Source organism: Cryptotermes secundus, unplaced genomic scaffold (assembly GCF_002891405.2).
Source record: "Cryptotermes secundus unplaced genomic scaffold, Csec_1.0 scaffold1230, whole genome shotgun sequence".
NCBI lineage: Eukaryota > Metazoa > Arthropoda > Insecta > Blattodea > Kalotermitidae > Cryptotermes > Cryptotermes secundus.
The window spans coordinates 181,150-197,290 of NW_019743170.1; the positions used below are offsets into that span (position 1 = coordinate 181,150).

The 16,141-nt window shown below is 44.0% G+C and overlaps 1 protein-coding gene across 1 annotated transcript; it reads left to right on the forward strand.

Moving 5' to 3' along the window:
• Positions 1–1,508: 1,508 nt before the first annotated feature.
• Positions 1,509–15,700, forward strand: LOC117283051 (median body protein-like). Its single transcript, XM_033755300.1, has 3 exons — positions 1,509–1,625; positions 3,962–6,169; positions 15,356–15,700. Exons 1-3 carry the CDS (start codon positions 1,509–1,511, stop codon positions 15,698–15,700), a joined length of 2,670 nt encoding a protein of 889 aa, XP_033611191.1.
• The last annotated feature ends 441 nt before the right edge of the window (positions 15,701–16,141 follow it).

Here is a 16,141-nt window from a genome sequence, read left to right on the forward strand (position 1 = left end):
CGTCTTCCATCGAATACGAACAGATCGTTGCCTAGGAATAACCGTGGCAACGAACTGTTGAAACAGCGGATCGCTGCCTAGGAAAATAAATATCTATATATATGCAATAACTTTCTTTTTTCTTCTTCAGTGCAATCGTTCTGCTTTAGTTCATCCAAATAATGCCTCGCAATAGATAAAACTTAGGTCGTCATANTTGTGTTCGCCTTCAAAGTACTCCCCTTGGGAAGCTATTCACCGATGCCAGCGCCTAGTCCACCCTCAGAAACAATTTTCGAAATTCTTTCTTGACTGGCCTTCAGAGCTGCCATCTTATTACTCCTAAATCGGCTTCCACTCAATGTGTCCTTCGCCTTCAGGAAGAGAACAAATTCATTGTGGGCTAGATCCGGTGAGCAGGGAGGGTGTTCTAGCACAGTTATTTGTTTGCCTGCTAAAAACTCGCTCACAGACCGTGCCGTGTGAGCAGGTAAACTGTCATGATTAAAGATCTATGAGTTGTTGTCAAAAAGTTCGGGTCCTTTCTGCCTAACTATTCTCGCAGCCTTTTCAGTAAATACTGATATGCCATCATCATCAAATCATGCTGAGCAACGAATGCGCAACAATAGGGCGTCCGTTGCTGAGCAGTTGATGTGTTTCTGTGGATGGTCCGTGCCGAGCCTATAAAGGGATCATTGAAGACTGCTCGAAAGGATTTTTAGGAAGACGTCGTTCAAGGCAGTCCAGTAGTTTATATGTTAATTTCGCTGAATGGGGGGGAGGAATCCAACTGTGTCCATTCAGCACGACGGGTACTGATTGGCCTATTGAATATGCCCCGGGTGATTATGATGATGGGGAATTAGGTGGAATGAAGATTGGCAGGAGAAACTGAAGAACTCTGAGAAAGCCTGTCCCAGCGCCACTATGTCCACCACAAATCCCACTTCAACAGACCCGGGATAGAACCCGGGCCGCCGACGTGGGAAGCCAGCGACTAACGGCTCGAGCTATGACGCGGCTTAGTTTATATTTTAGTGTAATAACGGACTGTAGTTATCCAGTAAATCGAGTTATGAAAACCGGAACCCATTATTTACCGACGCGTTAACTTGATGCACGTGACAGCATCAATCGCAAGGTATTGCTCGAATTTCGGCAGATCTGATTCAAGCAGGAGGCGAAACGTTGCGCTCTGAGATCTCAAAACTTATTAATGCTACGTTGACTGAGAAAGAATTGAATGAGCAGTGCAGTATCAGTTTAGAAGATGTGTCGTCCCCAGAATGTAGGTCACAGCTATAACATAGAGATTGTTAATAGATCCTGTGAAATCGCGGCAAGGAACAATTATTTGGGAATCATAGTATCAAATCAAAATTAGATTCATGAGGAAATAAAGAGGAGATTTAATTCGGGTAATTCTTGTTACATTCAATTCAGAACATTTTGACTTGTCGCATAATGAGAAGCATAATTACTTGTACAATTCGCCAGGTATAATTAGATCGAGGAAGTCAAGAAAAATGTCGTCGGCAGATCATGTTGCACAGGTGGAAAAGAAGATGAATGAAGACACTGCTTTGGTGCGGAAATTAGGAGAAAAGAGACATAGACCTATGTGGAAGGATAGCATGAAAATGGTAAGTAAAAAAACATAAAACTGTACGTGTGCTTAATTAGGTAACGAATTGCCATGAAGATATCAAAGGGAGTGGAGCTGTAGCTCCCTCAATCTCGGTCTCGTCACTAGATGGAGATGAGCGGTCAGCTTCACGCCCGTCCGCGCTATCCCCAGGCGACATAGCCTCCGGCATCCACGTGATGGCTCCAGAGCCGGTGTAGATGCTGTACCCCTTTAGCAATGAAACGCCGGCCGTCCAGCTCGTAGCCTGTCGATATACCGACCGAGTTCATGGAGCTGAGCCCTTCTTGAGAAGCCGCAAGTTGCGAAGTTACTCAAGATTTTCCCAGCAGTTTCTCTTCCGTGCTCACAAGAGCCCTCTACTGGTCCCTATCCAGGGCCAGATCGATCTGGTACATAAGAACTCAACCTATCTCTCTATGATCCATATTTATACGAGGGAGGGCGAGTGAGTAAAGGGGTCACAAATGGACATAAGACATAAAATACATGATAATCCACCATGGGTTAAATATTTATTTCTACATATTGTCCACACATATTGATACACTTCTCACATCGCTTTATCAGTGTGCCGAAACCCGCAGCAAATAGAAGTCCTTTGACTGTGTTTTGTCGGTGGTGCTTCTCTGGCACGGAAGGGAGTGGTACCCATGGGCGCAATTTCCCGCCGAATATTAATTTATAGTTTATATAAGAATGGTGCCCATATCTCAGTGTGTATAGTTCAGAAGCAAGAAGAAATTGATCGTTATTTGCTTAGGTGAATTATGTCATATACAAAGCTGTCTTACACAAGGAAAATAGTTCGAATCATTAATAATTCTTTTCTTGTTACCGAAATTATATTGAATATATTAATGGAAGGGTAATGCAGTATAGCAATGGATGCGAAAGTATCGGGCCACCAAACCATAGTTCCATAAATTCATCCCCAGTGCCCCCAGCCCCAACCTACAAAAAATCTTTTTCAGAATAGCTGTTTGCACCATCCACTAAGGAAGATAACAAACTAAGATATGAGATTTAGCAACTACATGGGATGGTATGGATTAGATTGATCTGGCTCAGGATAGGGACTAGAGGAGGCTCTTGTGAACACGGTAATGAACCTTCGGGTTCCATAAAATGCTGGGAAATTCTTCAGTAGCTGCAGAATTGGCGGCTCCTCCAGAAGGACTCAGCTCCTTGAGTAAGTAAGTAAGTAAGTAAGTAAGTAAGTTCGCTGTTACTAAATTTTAAATCATATGTATGGGCTTGATGAAGTGCTACCAGTTTCTCCGTGTGTGACGTGAAGTCACTTCAAACGAAAATAAGCAAACATGGCGATAGGACGGGCTCACTTCCTGCGCCCCTCGCCTCTTAGCGCCACACCTTAGTTAATCCCACGGCCACCCACGGGGTGGTTTGGCCCACATTGGGAACCATTGTTTTAGTGTTATTCGTGAAGCTTTGTGTTCGAACCTCGGTTCTGAAATCGGCTGTGCCAACGTTTTTCATAATATTGTCCAGTTCCTTTGGGGAAATGCCGGGAGAGCGCGGTTAGACGAGAATCGTTTCCTTCCAGATCCTTCCCACTTCATCATTCATTTATCACCGTACCGTTTTACGATATATTAATTTCGGTGCTGCTTCAGCACTGAATTAGATAACACGTGGAAATTACTGTTCAGTATGTTGTAACAAAATTCGTGTCTCCTTTAAATGACGAAATGCAAATTGAGATACAAATTTCTTTGTACACTTGCCTGGTTGAAGAGTAAAAGGGCATCTGTGGGCGCCCACCTTTCCCGACAGGCCGATAGACAGGCTTCTAACATTGGAGGGATACCGCATTTCGCCGAATCACTTATATGTGATTATATATATATGATGTGACTATATATATATATATATAGTCACATCAGTGAAATGTGTACAGCATTACATTTTTCGTGGGTTATTTCATAACTCCTATATATGAGGTAATGTCCGGATTCGTTGGCCACTGATGTAAATGTAAGTGAAGTTTTGCCTAAGTTTCATTAGTTAAAAACTACGCCATGAAAACATGTGAGGGAGTGGAGGTATAACTCCATCTTTCTGTGACCTAAGAACTAGATGGAGGTGAGTGGGCAGCTTCACGTTCCCTCCGCTTTGCTCCCGCAGAGAGTGTCGGTACCCATTTGTCTGGGAGACTGGGTCGGCCCCCAGGGTCGGTCTGGACACTGGAGAAGAGAATAATCTGGCCCTGTCGGTACCGAACGCGGGCCTTCCAGCCCAATGTCCGGTGCCATACTAGCTTAACTATCCAGAATAGTAGACCGCTAATGTATGTTGTGAATTTATTTACAGGGCGAAGTTGTAAAGCACATAACTGAAACTGTTCCTGTGAACGTGCAGTTCGAATTTGTGCAAACAGGTGCTTCTTGGTCAGGTGAAGCTCACAAGGCAGATGAAGGTGAGGCCTGCGCGGACACTAAATTAGGTCGAGATGCAGCATCACCTCTCCAGAAAGAATTGCGAAGTGTGACGGGGTATCAAAGGATTATAACAAGTGACGAAGACACACGTGAACACCTATTGTTGAAGGAGTGGCAAGATGCTGCCCAAGAGGAATGCAACAATCAATTTGTTAATGAAGCTGCAATTCGAGTAGATGAAGAATCACCGGTATGTGAACTAGGGGCCTCGAGTTCCGCAGGACGGTGCGTGAGAGGTGATGCAACGGCCATTACGCGGGGCAGGCACACCCTAAATCTTGAAGAAATTCTAGACCAGTGCAAGGATGCTGCAGCACTGAGAGAGCAGCTGGTAAACGTCATAAGAGAGAGAGATGCTTTTCTATTGAAAGCTGAATGCTATGCAACAATTTCAGAGGCCGTAGAGAAGCAGAGGGACCACCTGAAATTTGAACTAGAAACTGTCAGGGCTCAGAATGACACCCAGAAACTTGAACTAGAAAATTTTCGAGCTCAGTATGAGGAGAATTTATCGGTACTAAAAGACGAGGTACGCATTTTAAAAACGCAGCGAAACCACTTAAAAGAGGGGCAAGACGTTGTAATACTAAGAGAGCAACGCACAACCGATGATTTGGTTGTCGTGAAGAAGATGAGAGACTCCCTGAATCTTGGACCAGAAAATGTCCGAGCTCAGAATGACGCCCAGAATCTTGAATTAGAAAATGTTAGAACTCAGAATGACGCACAGAAATTTGAACTAGAAAATGTCAGAACTCAGAATGACGTCCTGAAACTGGAACTAGCAAATATCCGAGCTCAAAATGGCGCCCAGAACCTTGAACTAGAAAATGTCAGGGCTCAGAATGACGTCCTGAAACTGGAACTAGCAAATATCCGAGCTCAAAATGGCGCCCAGAACCTTGAACTAGAAAATGTCAGGGCTCAGAATGACGTCCTGAAACTGGAACTAGCAAATATCCGAGCTCAAAATGGCGCCCAGAACCTTGAACTAGAAAATGTCAGGGCTCAGAATGACGTCCTGAAACTGGAACTAGCAAATATCCGAGCTCAAAATGGCGCCCAGAACCTTGAACTAGAAAATGTCAGGGCTCAGAATGACGTCCTGAAACTGGAACTAGCAAATATCCGAGCTCAAAATGGCGCCCAGAACCTTGAACTAGAAAATGTCAGGGCTCAGAATGACGCCCAAAAACACGAACTAGCAAATTTGCGAGCTCAGTATCAGGAGGACGTCTCACTTCTGAAAGAAGACGTGTGCTTTTTAAGAACGCAGCGGGAACAGTTTATAGACGGGCAAGACGCTCTAATATTAAGAGCGCAACGCACAGCTGACGACTTGGAGGCCACGAAGAAGATGAGGGACTCCCTCAAACTTCAACATGAAAATTTTAGAGCTCACTGTGAGTGTGAAGTTACCCGATTGCATGACCTCTTGCACAGTGCAAATGCCAAGATCGACCGGTTTATGTGCGAGCGACAGGTTTTAATTGCTAGAGCGAAACGCGCAGAAGAGGACTTGCAGGTCCTGAAGATGCGGTTGAAAAATAAGCGAGACCAGTGTAATGACTCTGCCTTACTGGAGAAGCAATTGAAGGATGTAAGAGAGGAAGTCAAGAAGATCACGAAGGAGAGAAACTCCTATATTTTGAAAGTGCAACGTATTTCACGGAACAAAACGGAGATAGAAAAGGAGAGGGACTCTCTGAGACGTGAATCAGAAAAATGCCGTTGCCAGTGTAAGGACGTTGAGGCGAAGGAAATGAAATTAAATGCTCTAACTGCGATTTGCGAGAAGATGAAGAGAGAGAACAGACTGCAAGCAAAACGTACAGGAGCGATAATTGATGACTTAAAGCGGGAGAGGGACGCTTTAAAATGCGAAACAGAAAAATTCCGACGCCAGTGTAACGGCCTTGGCATGATGAAAGTGCATTTGAACAATATGAGATCCGAAAGCGACAAGATCAGAAGAGAGAGAGACGCTATGAAGAAGGATATGGACGTCGTGAGACTTGAAATCCAAAATCTCCGAGGCCAAATTAAGGACGCCGCAGTACTTGAAGTGCAGTTAAACGTTGTAAGAGCGGAATGCAACGAAATGAAAAGACAGAGAGACGCTTTTATGTTAGAAGCCGAACGCAGAGCATGGAAAATAGAGGCCACAGAGGATAGAAGGAAGGAAGCTGAAAGCAGAACAACCCGGATTCCTCGTTGGCACACTATTCTAACGAGAAAATGAGGGCGACATATTCCTTGGAAACGTCGGTTGAGTTTGACCGTGTCTGTATCTTAGCAGACATATCCTGCGAATCAGAATCGCATCTGCCGCAACTACTTTGTGTGCTATCACAATGACAAGGGGAGGAATGCGCCCTTATACTTTCGAGCAGTTAACAGATATAACATACTGCTCCTTCTTCAGTATTAACTCTGTACACTTGCTCTTTTTGGGTCCCAATTGACAGCTTCACACCAAAAGAGGCTGGCCGACTGACCGACGGTCGTGACACATAACCTTGAATTTAGCAGACTTCGGTCGGTATATTGAAATGTAGTCATGAGCCCCGGGACTCGGAACCAAGAATGCTGTCGAAGATCAAGTTACCAGACCGAAACCTGGTTGTTAGTTTCCGAGTTCCAAACGAGCAGTGGACGTGGCTGTGAATAACCTTGATTGTTAGCAGCCTCCGCCTAGCAATGACTATTGATCTATACATTGTGTAAATTAGTGATAGTGCTATAACAGTTTGTATTTAGGAGGTAGAAATGTTTAATAAATACAATTATCAGTGCAAAACTTGTGTCTTTTCACTTACGCGCCGCATTAAGTATGCAATATTCATGCAGCCAATGAAATGTATACACGGAATTTAAATTATTTTTTAGACTATGGCCGAACAGGCACAGTATTATTTTTGTGGTATAACCGATTACTACTCCTTAGTGACATACGTATTTCTCCAAATTTGTGTACACAAATATTTAGCGGGTAATTATTGTACTTCTCTTAGCTTTAATTATTGTCATATTTACTGTAATGAATTATATTACTATGTATCACATTGTTCGGTAAGCTATACGTTGAGTAGAGTGTTGCGCAATATGGCGTAACTTCATGTGAAGTCTTATACACGTAATTCTGTATTTCAGCATCCTGTTGCAATTGTTTAACCTAACGTCCATGTATTTATCGTCCGTCAATATTGCAACACTTCTATATGTATAATACAGACTCCGTCCTAAATGCAACATTTTATTGTAGTTCTTGTCCCCGTTCTTTTACACTACATGTTTCGGCCACAACCGGCCATCATCAGGTGTATTTCACTTCACGTAGCTGTCACACTGCACTCAGTATTAACATTTAAACTCCAGAATTACAATTGTTCATTGCTCTGTCGTCAATCGGCATAAACATAATTGACAAAACCGACAAGAAGAGTTCTGAAATATCGGGTGCCGATTGACGACATCTAGTGTTGATTGTTTTCATGGCATACTTTTCTGATCGTACCGGAACTGTCCGCAATGCAGTAGGCCTTGGAACGGAATCAAGATCCTGTCTGTCATTCAGAATTCTTAGCTTTGAGGAGACAGTTAATAAAACCTTGATGTGACGGCTTTCGATTTGCCATGTAGTTGACTCTCGTGCAGCCATCTGACCCAATTTACATAATTCACGTAGCATAGAACCGCATCAGACAAAATGGCAATAAAACAAACGCAGCTCGCCACGAGATCTGTATCAACTTTCTCTAACACAGGCAGCAAGACGCGAGATCCAGTACGCTAGAAGCTGAGAGAAAGAGTGAGCTATGTCTGTAATAACAGTCTTTAACGCTTTCAAAGAGAGATCAAATTATTCCAAGCGGTAATGTTTGTAAGCTGTGTTCGACAGGTGCACGGTTCGAATCTCAACAGGACGCCTACTTCCCTTTGAGATTATTCGTAATTTTCCTCAGTATTTTCAGCCAGATTCCATGGTAAAAGTAAAGTTGACCTCGGCACTAATTGGAGGTAATTGGTCAGCTTCACGTCCCGTCCGCTTTACCCTCGGGGAAAGAACCCCCCGTACCCATTGGACAGGAGGCTGGGTGGGCCCCAGAACTGGTTTGGATGACGTGGAGAAGAGAAAATTCTTGACTCTACCCCTACCGGGACTCGAACGCCGACCCTTCGGTCGTCCAGGCCGTAGCTAGTCGCTATACCGACTGCGCTATGCAATAATGCTACGAGAAGATATACACTATATATAATGGACAATCAAATGAAAACGGGTCACCATGCATAACTCACACGGCGCGCAAGTTGGTAACACTGGAATTTGCTTACGGTACGAACATCTGGAGGGGACTCGGGAAAGCACAGTGACAACGTGCCCTTACACACTAGTCGTTTGTATATTGTGCTGGAAGTAAGGTTAGCGCTACGTGTGTCGTCCAACATCAGTAATGATGCCGGGTAAAGAAGAACAGCAAAGTGTATTGCGCTCTTTGACTGCTGAAGAAGTAGGAGGACGAGAAATTCATCGTCGCATGTTTGTTGTTTACGGCGAACACAGCATGTCACGTTCGCTTGTGCTGGCGTGGCATAAGAGATTCCGAGAGGAACGTGTGTCACTGCAAGATGATGCTCGCCCAGGACGGGCTCATCATGTCATCACTCCTGATGTTATTGCTGCCTTGGATGGTCATATCCGGGCAAACCGACGGATCACTGTGGAAGAAATTAGTCTTCTGATGGGAATAAGTCACGGTTCCGTACACGCCATTGTGACAAAACACCTGATGTGCCGCAAAATCTGTGCGCGGTGGGTTCCACATCAACTCACGGAGGAACGGAAGACTCAGAGAATGGCTGCATCACTGGGTCACTTGCAACGATACCATGAGGAAGAGTATGCTTTTCTGTCCCGTATTGCCACTGGGGACGAAACTTGGTGCCACCATTTTGAATCCAAGAGCAAACGGCAGAGCCAACAATGGAAACACGTGAATTCTCTCCCACCGAAGAAATCCAAAGCCGTACACACAAGTTCAAGTAAAGTGATGATGACGTTCTTCTTCAACTGCAAGGGCCCTCTGCTTGTCNAGAGAGACATTCGTGGACATCGGTTTGCATCGGACGAAGACGTGTGTGGCTGGGTAAAGATGTGGTTCCGTAGACAGCCCACAAGCTTTTTCAAGGATGGAATTGACCGTCTTATCTCCCAGTGGCATAAATGTATTAACAGTGTTGGAGATTATTTTTGAGGTAAGAAATGTTTTTTAATATGTTTCGGCTTCTGATCCGTTTTCATTTGACTGCCCCTCATATATAAATTAATCCTGAGTACAATTAATATTGTGGTATGTAGATTCATTGTTAGTCAATGACCGCGAAATAAGCAATTATACAACATACGTTGTTAGGCAACGGCTCCGCAAACAGACACGAACGCAACAATTATACTTCAATGGAAGAATGGTGTTTTATACGCAGTCCGTGCCGAGATGTTACAAGGAGGACAAGTTAGGAGCTAGGAGTTAGTTGGTTAGTGAGTGAGTGATTCAATTAGATAACCTCTGGGCTTCAGTTGTGAGCCGTTACTGTCAGAAGCTGGTAGCTGAGACCAGGGACAGTTCGGGGACCCAGAGGAAGGGGAACGTCCGCCGTTGGGATCTGCTACCAACAACGTGTAGTGAAGACCGTAACAAACTGAGAAGGCCTAGCGTGTAGAAAAGCGAGAGCATAATCTTTACTTGTAGTTACGAATTGTAATAGCGGCCTCCGTAGTCTAGGGGTGACGTTCCCACCTCATGACTCAAGGTACGCGGGTTCAAACCCGGCGGAGGTCGTGGAATGTTTAAGGGCGGAAAAATTCAGGGAACAAGTCCTCCGGGAGGGACTTTAAGCTGTGGGTCCCGTGTCGTAGCTTTACGGCACGTAAAAGAACCTCATGTCTCAAGAAGGCCTCTGAGCCAAATTTATAAGGACATTTCCCGCCCAACAATAGTCTCTAACGCCTCTGGTAGAGGGGGGAAGCATCTAGATACCGCTGAGCCAGTAGAGGCCGAACTCGCTGGCTGAGTCGGGACTGATGGCACGCACCAATACCGGTAGGGTATAGAGACTGGTAGAATATCACAGGGGAAACTCACCCCCTCCAATAATAATAATAATAATACGAATTGTAATACACTAGTTTCTTCTTCGAATTCCCGCTACTGCATTTCACTTCTGTGAACCATGACTCTAAATTAGGAACCACACAATTAATAGCTACTAAGTTGCAAGTGTCCTAAAGCAATTCCCTTCATGAAGTGCACTATCTCGCCGAGCTGCCCCTTTCAGAGTCAACTGACGTTTCGGAGGAACAGATCGCCTTTATCTTCAGTGGCTCTGTTTGCCACCTGCTTTCACTCTGGTTTCTTGCTCGGATTATTCTTCGATCCTGAAGATGGAGGCGATACGTTCCTCCGAAACGTCAGTTGACTTTCAACGGATTACACTACGTTATATCCCAGAAAACAGAACTCTTCATAAGCACCGGTGTAAGAACTTTATATCCTACACTAGTCATCTTATTAGTCCGCTCGGTGAACACAACAATATTATCTCTGGCCGCGACAAGACTGCCGCTGGGCTCTCTTAACGGCTAATTCGGCAAAAGAGACAGAACTGCATCGACACAATGACGACGTTCCCTCAAGTGTTGGAGAAAAGCCCACCATAACAATTTTATTTCTCATATTTTGTTGTGTAAATCACTAGAGATAACGTATTTGTGACATTCCTGTCAACACAAGGCTATTTCCATCAGCTGGAGTCTGCTTGTCCTAGACGGAAAATTCCGCCGATCACAGTGGCCGCGCGGTCTAAGGCATGAATCGTCCTTGTCCGCTCGAACGCCGGGATCATGGGTTCGAATCCAACTCGAGGTATGTGTGTCTGTATGCGTTTATTCTATGTTTGTGTTGTTCTGTGTGTAGGTAGACGCCTTGCGACAGGCTGATCCCCCTTCCAAGGAGTCCTACCGACTGTACAGGATTAAGAAACTGAAAAACGGTAAAGGTCCGAAAGGATGTAGAGCGACAGAGAGAGAGACCGAAAATTCCGCCTGCTGGAAATAGTGTTGTGTTGACAGGAATATACACGTAATGTCTGCTCTAGTCCCGAAGTAGTAAATTCTGTGTCAGCGAGAATGAGAGGATCAAAAAAAGGAGCATTTATGACAAGGGTTGTTTAAGCTGAAACAAATCGAAAGACATTTATTTGTGAAGATTCCTTGTATTATGTATTAATTACTATATGTTTCGGGCTTAGTGGCCGTCCACAGTTATATACAATTATTATCTAAGCAGGTATAACGACGAGCTGGACGACAGAGATTCGAATCCCGGTAGGGGAAATATTTTATCTCTTCTCCACAGCTTCCGGACCTACTCTGGGACTAACACAGCCTCATATCCAATGCGTAAGGGCGACTTCTTCGGGGGTTAAGCGGCTGAGGCATACAGCTGACCGCTCAGCTCCATCTAGCGTGGAGGTCGAGAATGGTGGTTTTATACCTCCACTCCCCAGAAGTTCTCCATGTCATAGTGCTTAATTAATTAAACACAGGGATAGTTTTACGTTTTTTTATTTACCCTTTTTCGTCTGTTAGTCTGTAGTGCCAACATACATTTTAACAAAGCTTGTCACAAAGAAAATTTAAAACCAAAATATGTAGACTAAACAAAAAAATATTCCAGCAACAATGCAGCCCTAAGCAAAAGAAAAAATACACGGACCGTAAGGATAAAACTGTATATACCTGATAATTGCCAATAAGGCCGAAACATTTAGCGATTAACACAAGGCCTATAATAAATCTATACAAACATTTGTATCTACGGAACAAAAATAAAATGGACTCACGCACAATAAGACGCTACAGTACAATATATTTAGTAACAGAAGCCGAAATAATTTCTACTAAGAACGTATCTCTCGAGATGTACAATTGTGATATGACGCCGGAAGCCGGAATAACGAAATTAGAATAGACGTTCATTCCTAGGCAACGACTCTGCAAACATATTTCAGCGGTAAAGAATAAACAAGTAAAAATCGAGTAACTTCCGCTACTATGCAACGGCGTTTTAAACACGCCTTCCCAACGATAGAGAAGTTGTGTGGTCCGTGCAAAGTAGTCATAAATAGGAGTTCAGTTCAGAAGTGTTAGTCGCGTTTCGAGACGCCAGTACCCCAGGGCATGAGTTGGCAGCTGCAGAAGAATGGCAAGAAATGAATTAGGCTATGACAAGAAGGTTTCATTTGTGATATGAATTGACAGCGAGACTCTTATAAATCCGTTGCCAGGATGCGACTAGTGAAGACTGGGAAACCTAGTGTGTGTGTGTGTGTGTGTGTGTGTGTGTATGTGTGTAACGGTGAACTGTGAAGTGTGTAAAATAGCGATAACGATGTATTGCCTGTAGTCCCGAGCTGGATTTATAAGGTATCAATAAATCCAATCATCCAATGCAAAACCCCCTTATAGTCACCTCTACACGTGACAGAATAATTCAGTTTGTTGTATACATCTGGATTGAGCATCACTGAATATATGTACATAACAGCATATATGTACTCGTATGTGTCACGTATTATTTTATTCCGCGTGCGGCATGAGACTCGTTGGCTGCGGGTTGTCTATCACTGATTTGGACTATGCAGCCTCGAATGGTAGGGTAAATGATGAATGGTGAACTGGAAACAATCTGAAAGGAAGAGGTAATGGCCTAATCGATTTACTATCCCGAAATTTGCCTGTAGGGACTGAGGAAACACACCATTTTAAGAAAGAAACTAGCGGAAACAAACATTTTACATTGTGTCAATGTTGCATAACGCTTCATGGGAGAAGCTGGTTAGGTCACTCTTTACCTAACATGTCTGTGACATGAGCTATTGGCTACATGGATATTATTATCATCCTGGTAATCATACAACAACCGGGCATTTTGCTGCCAGACTTCACGTAGCCAGTTTTCCGTAATTTCTGAATGGAATGTTGTCGAGTCGGTCTGTTTCCCTCGCGTTGCTCTCGCAACGGTGGACCACAGAGCGAGCAGACTCCTACGTATTTAGTGCTTATTTAACGACACTGTCAGTAGCTCAGGTTATATAGCGCCGAATGGTACTATTTTTTTTTCATTTTTTTTTTATTGTTAGTGGGGTGGGACTAAGTCCCTTGTACTGCGGCCACTTCTGGCCTATTGTACCAGCCTCAGGTGATAGGTCAGGGTGATTGTGGAGCAATTGGCGGAATGAAGATTGGCAAGGGAAACCGAAGTACTCAGAGAAAACCTGCCCCAGCGTCACTTTGTCCACCACAAATCCCACTTGACCAGACCCGGGATCGAACCCGGGCCGCCGCGATGGGAAACCAGTGACTAATCGCTTGAACTGTGGCGCGGCCTGGTACGATTGTTAGTGAATAATGAATTATAAGTGGCATGGAAGCTGTCATAGGCTGTGGTCCTGAGTTCGACTCAGTCTCTAACAGAAATGAGTACCAGGAATATTCCTGGAGGTAAAGGGCAACCGGCGCGTAAGGCTGACAACTTCAACGCTATCTGTGACCCGATTGTCTAGAAAATATGGGAGCCTCGACGTTTCGAGGAAGCGATGATAGGCACTACTTCGATATTTGTCTGGAGAGGCCGGGGAGAACCACTATAACCTCAGTCAAGATATCCGGTCTCCGGGGCAAGTTTTGAACCCGAGATGTCTTGAATACGAAGAATTATATGTGTCATTTTCGTCATTCGGCAGAATAGTGAGTATATCTTTCACCAAGATAGCCCACTGATAAGTTCCGAGCTTGTTTTTACAGAAAGTGACAGAACTTCTTTACTTTTAAAAAATGCGTTTCATTTGATCTTGATATGTTTAGGATCGTTCAGTGAATGGTAGGAAACTTACGCCCATCGCAGATGGTCTGAAACGTGTGCTGACAAAGAAGTCTGGTTTTACACTCAACTTCATGATAATCCAACAGTTTATTCGACAGATAGTAGTTTGAAATAAGCAGTCAGATGCAGAGATGAAAGTTGTGGAGTCGCTTTCCTTAAGAAATGCACAAATATTATAACAATTCTGGGGACACTCCATCTAAATTGTTTAATTATTTCGAAAGCTATGAGACTCGTGGAACGGAGGAAACGTGTATTTTACATAAAATTTGTGCGTATTCCATTCTTGTCTACAAATTTGTTCGAAACATTTTTTATCCGATAAATATTTAGCAATTTACGTTCGAAATATATTCAGAAACGCACGTAGGACGTCATGTGAAATGCCCGTTATTTTTGTCCGATTTTAATCAAAACTCGAACGAGCTGTCAAAGTTCATTCTCTGTCCTAAAATATCTGAGGTTATGTGATACCTTGAGCGGTGAACCTCGCTGTCTCCGGTATGATTACTTTGGTTCCCGTCGTACCTTGATGCTGCAACGTCGGTATCACTGTCTGCTGGTGACGCACTCCCACAGTTTGTACACATATTTATTTCCGTCTTGATACACAAAACTGTTTACTACATGTTTCGGCCTTTCGGCCATCATGTACAATTAGTATGTATGTTTGTAAGGGGTGGGCCATAGAAACCGGCCCCCGCACTGCGACCTCCGATGATCTATCGTGCTTTCCCTTGGATTAGCCCTTCATTAATCCTACTCTTTTAATAAAGTGTAGGACCCTGCTTATGGGAGCGTCATAAAAGTCACTTGGTTCCATAAAAAAACTGACCCAAGTGACGAAATCTTAAATAAGCTATGGCCTCACAATCACACAGGATGTGTGCGGCTGATTCGTTTTCTTGTAGGCACCTTCTGTCAGTCCCAACTTGAAAAGTTGCCCCTTTAGGTGGCAGTGTCCAGTAAGTAATCCTACCACTATCTTAGTTGATCTCTGTTTAATCTCAACAGATCCTTCGTTCTTCTGGCCGAGGGCCTGATATAAAACCCTTTGCCTGTTTGAGTCCAATCATGTACAGTAAGTAGATAATTAACTAATTGTGACATGACGTTAGAAAGCAGGAATACTGGAGAGAGAGCAAAAGCTCATTGCTAGGCATCGGCTCGGTGAAAACATTCCCAGGGCAACGAATAAGCAAGCAACAATGGAAAAACTACCGTTTCTATGCAACCGAGAGGCAAACACATCTCTGTGACAACAGACGAATTGTTAGGATACGGTATTTTCTGTGTGGCTCGTGCCGAGATCTTATGAGCAGGGCAGTTTGGAGTTCCAAGTCAGTTGCTGTCAGGAGAATGAGCAGGACAGTTTGGGGTTCCAAGTCAGTTGCTGTCAGGAGAATGAGCAGGACAGTTTGGAGTTCCAAGTCAGTTGCTGTCAGGAGAATGAGCAGGACAGTTTGGGGTTCCAAGTCAGTTGCTGTCAGGAGAATGAGCAGGACAGTTTGGAGTTCCAAGTCAGTTGCTGTCAGGAGAATGAGCAGGACAGTTTGGGGTTCCAAGTCAGTTGCTGTCAGGAGAATGAGCAGGACAGTTTGGAGTTCCAAGTCAGTTGCTGTCAGGAGAATTTGGTTGAGTTTCAGAGTTGGCAGTTGACAGAATAATTGAGAAGTAATGACAAAATGGGTATTATGCTGTGGAAAGAAGACAGTGGGACTGCTATAAATCCATTGCCAGAATACAACTAGTGTAGACTGAGAACACTAGCGCGTGTATAACAGGAAACTGTGAAGTATGTAGATGATCGATAGCGCTGTAGTGCCTTCACTTCCGAGTGGTGTGTATAAGGTGTCAATAAAGCACCATCTCTAATCACAAACCTTAAATCATGACAGTATAATAGGTAAAGTTGTCCCTGTGCTTAACAAATTAAGCACTACGCCATGATGGTGTATGGGGGAGTGCATGTATAGATGTATCATCATCATCAGTAATCTGTCAAGATGACAGGTCCACAGTCTCTTTCAAAACAATTCCTCCACTTAATGCGATCTAGAGCTTTCTCCTTCAAATGACAGTATCCTCTTCTGTCCCCAAGGTCATCC